The sequence below is a fragment of the Octopus bimaculoides genome, chromosome 1 (assembly GCF_001194135.2).
Source record: "Octopus bimaculoides isolate UCB-OBI-ISO-001 chromosome 1, ASM119413v2, whole genome shotgun sequence".
NCBI lineage: Eukaryota > Metazoa > Mollusca > Cephalopoda > Octopoda > Octopodidae > Octopus > Octopus bimaculoides.
The window spans coordinates 199,852,716-199,859,043 of NC_068981.1; the positions used below are offsets into that span (position 1 = coordinate 199,852,716).

At 35.6% G+C, this 6,328-nt stretch overlaps 2 protein-coding genes across 2 annotated transcripts in view; both read left to right on the forward strand.

Annotated features, from left to right (window-relative positions):
• Positions 1-4,714, forward strand: part of LOC106877326 (uncharacterized) — a 26,305-nt gene extending 21,591 nt beyond the window's left edge. The window contains exons 2-4 of the mRNA XM_014926201.2: positions 462-524; positions 3,707-3,817; positions 4,556-4,714. Coding sequence (XP_014781687.1) covers positions 462-524; positions 3,707-3,817; positions 4,556-4,704 — 323 coding nt within the window. The 3' untranslated portion in view covers positions 4,705-4,714. The remainder of the gene's footprint in view (positions 1-461; positions 525-3,706; positions 3,818-4,555) is intronic.
• On the forward strand, positions 4,705-5,850 carry LOC106877324 (beta-1,3-galactosyltransferase 1; the record flags this gene model as incomplete). Its single annotated transcript, XM_014926198.2, has 1 exon — positions 4,705-5,850. A coding segment is annotated over one exon (834 nt), but the record flags the coding sequence as incomplete, so codon positions are not given.
• Positions 5,851-6,328: the final 478 nt, after the last annotated feature.

Sequence of the window (6,328 nt, forward strand, 5' to 3'; positions counted from 1 at the left end):
ATGCCCAGCTGACAACAAGGTATGCAATAAGGAAGAAAGAAAAGTCAATAGATATGACAGGTTAGCTTGCGAAGTTAAGCAGTTGTGGTTGATGAAAAAAGGTAGCAGTAGTACCAATAATTGTCAACAGTGAGTAAAAATCTTGAGAAGTACATGAAATAAATAGAGGTTTCAATAAGGGTGGAGCACTTGCAGAAAACAGCACTGCTTGAAACCACTCGAATACTCCGGATGGTGCTTGAAAAATAAGGGTTGTTACCTTAGTTCACTGGTAATGAACAGCTGACACCGTAGTACATCTCCAGCGTTAGAAGCTGTGCAAAGACAATAATAATAATAATAACTCCGATACTTCATATAATAATTATAAAGGCGATGATGACAAAATAACAGTTTAATAATTATCCCTGAAATCGTTTTCGATTTTTTCAACTTACTTTCTTCATTTTATCATTTTGCAGGAATGATACTTAAGCAAGTATTCCTTATTGGATGGACCATTTCCATTTGCTGGATGTTTTATAGTAAGTTGTTTTGTTTTGTTTGTGTTTGTGTAGCTAAAGATAGTTATGGCCGGTCTATGGGTTACCCCAGCTTTCGCGTCCGTAAAGCGCTTACAGCGTCTCATCAGACCCTAATGGCCGGGGGCCTCTGACCTCTCTTCAAAGTGGTGGAAGAAAAGACCTCATGGCTAGTTGTTGAACACACAGACAAAGGAGAGCCCAACTGTTTGGCCTGCTGATCCCAGGACTTCAGTAGGAATCTCGAAGTGTAAGCAGAGTAAGACTGCCGTTCTTGAATTTAAGATGTTCTCCGAGTCAAGGGAGTTCTTTAATATCCTCGCCGGTTTGGCTATGCGCAACTGTAGAGGCCCAATTTTTCTAGGATCGTCCATTAGGCTATGTGTGGCATCCCTTTCTCCTTCAGGCGCCACATGTAGCTGCCCAATGACGTGGCATATTGTCTCTCCAGGATCCTGAATGAGGAACTGTAGTTGGAGAGGCCTTCGTTTAAAGGTGTTCCCGGAATATCCGATCTATCATCGAATATTGTTGCTGACAACGCTGCTACTGTTGATGTTGACATTACTACTCCCGCTGTTGTTGGTGTTGATGTCGTTAATGCTGGTGTAGGGGACATCATCGTTGGCAGAGCTAGTGTTGGTGCTGTTGTTGCCTTTTTAGGTGTCTCTGTACCAATATCCAACTATTAGGTCCCTTCCAGGTGCCTTCACATTCTGCCTACTACTATAGCAAAGGTTTCTGCATCATTGTTAGTGTTGGTAAAGTATTCTCTCTCAGTTGTATTTAACCACGAGGCATTCAGGTTGAAATCCCTCTTTTCGTTCCAAATGTTTGACCAGAATGATTGTAGATCTTCTTGGGAGGGAGCTTTCTTAATGGTAATATTTTCCTTCCTCATCTCTCTCTGTATAATGCTTGTGGGTTGGAAGCAAACATGCGATTGATATGGGCTTGCTCAAAAATTCGCTTGCAATAGGAGAGTTTCTCACTCATCGTCTTGAGTTCGTGTTTAAAAGTGATTAACTTTCCCTCAACAGCTCGGTGTAAAGAGTTGCCATAAAGTTTAATTAATTTTTGTGTAAGGTAGAGTTGGTGAGGTGTAAGCTTATTTTTCTCCTTACATTTTATTGTTGTAGTTAACTATCCAAGAAGCTGGCGCGCATTGTTGATGTTTTCTTCAAGTTTTGTTTTCCATCTAGGTTGTTTAGTAATTTCATTACTTTGTTCACTGTAGATTTCTCCTAGGTGTTCTTCAGGAGTAATAGCAGCTATGTATATAAGAATATTAATATTCCTGTAATTAACATCACATGATTCCATGTGCTCTCCAGCGACATCGTTGATAACCTTAAACATTCGATCGGTTGGATTTTTTTCTCACTCGTGTTGGGAATAGTCTGTTGCTCAACGAAAGCTTCAAGAAAGTAGCAAATTTTGGATCTTTGGATCCCAATTTTTTTTTGCAAATTGTAATTTTAGAATGTTTTCGAGTTGGATGTATTCCGCAGTCTTTGCTACTGAATCAGCTAAATTTGAAGACACACTTGAATATAGCGGTGATGGAAGCGCTGGTTTGTTTTCATTATTTTTTACACCGCTTCTGGCAGATTCTGACTCATTTTCAGTGTTTTGCAAGGATCGAGGACAAGTTGATTTTTCTTTTTTTTTTTTTTTTTACAAAAGATGCTTGTTGTCAGAGTTGTTTCGCCATGAAGTTATATAGTGATGTCGATTAAGTGACATCCTATAATTTGATAAGCATGAGAAAAAGAGGGGTCACCATCTTGTACGTAACGACAAGAAATTAAGAATTTATGAGATGTTTGTAATAAGTCATAACATATTTATTACTGGAGGTAATGTGTTAACATGTAAGGTTAATTGAAGGAAAAGCTTGTAACATCACATGAACATACTCTCTTTGTAACCACATGTCTCCAAGTAAAATGAGGCGAACCTACGCGCGTGCGGATATCTATGCAAGTGGTCTGACTAAATGCATGTCGAAGAATCAAAAGACAAGAGTGGCGTGAAATTAGAAATGCTTTGCTTTATATAAGGAATGAACTTGAAGTCCCTGACTCCCACATCATCCGGTAGTTAATTGGAAACTTCTAGAATGTTTGAGAAGGTCGAGGGAGGTTACTCTCATTAAATCCCGTTTTCGTTTTGCTTCCCTGCTTGACCGCCAGGGTTCACTACAGGTATTTAAGTTGGGAAGAGCTTCATCCCAGTATTGTTTTTACTGCTTCATGTATCTGATTGAAAGGTCATCTCAGGCTTTTTCATAGCACCAAAGTAAATCTTGCTTTAGCTGTTTAGTCCAAATAAAATAAGAAGAGTACTTACGTCTTCTTCAATAACTTACTGGTGAAGTAGTTCTGTTTTCATCGGTGATAACGTTGTTAGTTTCATCTGTGGTGGTGTTAGTTTCAGCCATAATTGTGCTAGTGAGATTCCATGTGGTGTAGATGTATATTTTAAAATCTGTTTAGGATAGCGCTACAATGGCGAGTAAAAGGTGTTTCTCATATTAACTGTTGGAGAAATAAACCAGTTACCGATTTAGTCTGGAGAAGGCGGCATATTTCTAGAGTTCAGTTCAATGAGAGTTTATTGAACATGCTCATCCATGAAGATCCATGCCAAACCACAGATCAGCTAGAAAGCTCATCACATGGAATGCTTTCATGATACAATCAGTTGTCTTCCCTCAATGAGTAAGATCTAAGCAACTCAACCAGCAACACAGCAGTCCCCAAGCTTTCTTGTCACCTTCTCACCTAGTATAGTGTGGTTGAAAAAGTTTTCAATTTGCTTAAATCTCAAAAACTTTGGTTTGTCTTTGGTTTCCACTCTTCAGTTTCATTCAAAAATAGAAAATGCCATTCCATCTTCTGTAGTTTTGTCCTTACTTGACTGAGAAACTGCTTTACTTTTACATAACTCATTTAGTATCCTTTCTTTCCCTCTTTTGCTACATCTCTCTTCATTTGTTGATGAGAAAATACAGTTTTCCTTTCAGATTTGTCTCTAATGAAATGCTACATTGTTCCCTAATCTCCTCTTCTTCCTCTTACTGCTTTTTTCTCTTCTTTTCACTTCATTAACGTCTTAAAACAAAATCTTGTTTCCCAATATTACATTACAACTTATATGTTAATGCCATCTCTCATCAACAGGTTTCCTCTACTTAAACAACACTGAAACTTTCAAAGTTCCATCAAAGGAATGCAATTTAGAAGCTTGGTATCTACAAAATAAAACGTTTGAGATCAACAGTTTTATGCCGAGTAAGACTTTAATGTTTATCATTTGTCATAATAAGCATCTCATAAAATTTATCACAATTTTTCTCCTTTTTTCTTTGTATGTTATACAGTTAATGTTCTGCCATCTTTAGCACAAGCATTTTGTTCTAGTTGTCTTTGGTAGAGAGGTTAGTGTCACAGTATCTGGATCAGTCTCCTAACTCTACATAACATAATTGTCATATGAAAATGTTTTCCCAGCAGAGACCCATTCTCTGATAATTCTGAAGCCCAAATCTGCTGGGAAATCTCTCAGAAGGGAAAATTTCTAGACCATTTCTGTTAGGAGATGCAATTCTATCTCTCACGTCTTAAGCAATGATTATTCTGGCACAGACAATAAACAATTTGCCATTTAAAATGAAGTAGCTGTTTTTGGTTGATATCAGTGACTAAAACTAATGAATGCTGTGCCCTACAGAGCACAACATTCAATGTACTGTACTCCAAAAATTGAGACCTGTAAAAGATTTTTACATGAAATATAGTTTTTATAGCTATCCATCTATATCTGTTAGTAACAACTCACTATCAAAATTATTTTTAAGACTTTCTCTCAAAATCTCTTGTGATGCATTATTATCATAAAAGTCAAAATAAAATTATAGAGTTTCATCTTAGAATACATTCAGTAAAATATAGAAATTTAATGAAACTGAAAATCATTATTTACAACTTTACCTTCCATTAATTGATAATGACATCTATTTTCTCTTGTAGGTATATTTTCATTTGGAAAATGGACATATTTTCATAAAAGAGCAAATGCATTTAAAAATACAAAAATTTTTTTTAGACCACAACCCCAAAAATCAAAGGTTGATCCATGGTATTATCAACACCATGTACCATATCAACATAATTTTTAAAAAGTTATTAACGAGCCTACTCTCTGCTCTCAACATGAAAAAGTATTTCTTCTTTATACTGTTCGCACTACATATGATCATTTTGACCGTCGAGAAGTATTAAGGAATATTTTCTCAAATATCCCAGAAGATTCTTGTGCAAAAGATGTCCCCATTAAACACCTTTTTCTTTTCGGTAAACCAAATAATTCTACAATTGAATCCTTCATTCAAAAGGAGAGTGAAAGGTATCATGATATCCTCCTGGAAGATTTCAAGGAATCGTATGTTAATATTTCTTTAAAAACGATTATGGCATGGAAATATAGTGTGGAGTTCTGTGCTAATGCTGAGTATGTTGCAGTAATGAATGATGAAGCTTTCATAGATCTGAACAGGCTCGTGTCATGGCTTGGCCATGATTTATCTAAAGGCAAATATGATGACCATTTTGCTCTTTGTTATCGTATTGGCAACACATCTGCTTTGCACAGACATATTACACAGTTTAGACAATTAGACAAGGAAATATTGTATAGAGGAGATTTCTATCCTCCATATTGTCATGGCTTTGGTTATATAGCACATATTAATATAATCAATAAACTCTATCTGGCAGCCTTGCAGAATGCTTATTACATGCCGACTGATGTTTGGATTGGTGTATTGGCAGAAATGCTAAATATTAATATAATTCACCATAAAAATCAATTTATTTTCCAGAGTGTTTTGAAACATTATGTATTTGAGAAATATCAGAAATCTCGTACCATTGTAGCAGTATGTGATTTTGAAAATGAAAAAAGTGAAACAGCAAAATTAATGAGGAGTCTTTATCAAATGATTTATACTTAGAATGGCGATAATATTAAATAGATTATATCAATGAAGCACATAACAATTCATATTGATGAGAACTAATTTAGAGAAGTGAATTTGAATTGTATATTTATATGATCCTTTTGTTTCTTACTTGCATGTTTTAAGCCATGCCTTCTAAGTGTCCTTAGTATTCAAATGCAAAACTGAAATGCATCACTAGCCCAGCAAATGTCATTTATGCCTGAGTCCATGTTTAAAATCTTTAAAATTTTATCTAATGATGATGTATTGTATATTATGATGTAATCTTTTATAACTGTATTAAATAAAACTACCAAAACAGCTGTTGCCATTTGCATTTACTTTATGCACACACACACACATTCACGCTCAATATAAATTTGGGCTCCTGTTAGTACCATACTATGAAAACACAATTGTTGAGTAACCTTATATAGCTTACCTTATGTTTGCAAGTAAGCTTTCAGACTCAGATATAGGATGGCTCAATTTTAAGTCCTGTGTATATTAATTGATATTTATCTTTTGCTGGATGGAATACTCTTCTTAATTAACCCACCAATAATGGAACAATACATTTTATATACATACATACACTCACACATACACACATACATTAAAACTGTAAACACGATGACATAAAACTCTATGCGCAAAGAATATACATGAGATGAAAAAGAGCCTTGATCTAGTGATAGCATTCTCAGTCCTGCTGCAAGTGTCTTCTGCTTTAGCCTCGGGCTGACCAAAGCTTTGTGAGTGGATTTGGTAGAGGGAAACTGAAAGAAGCTTGTCATATATA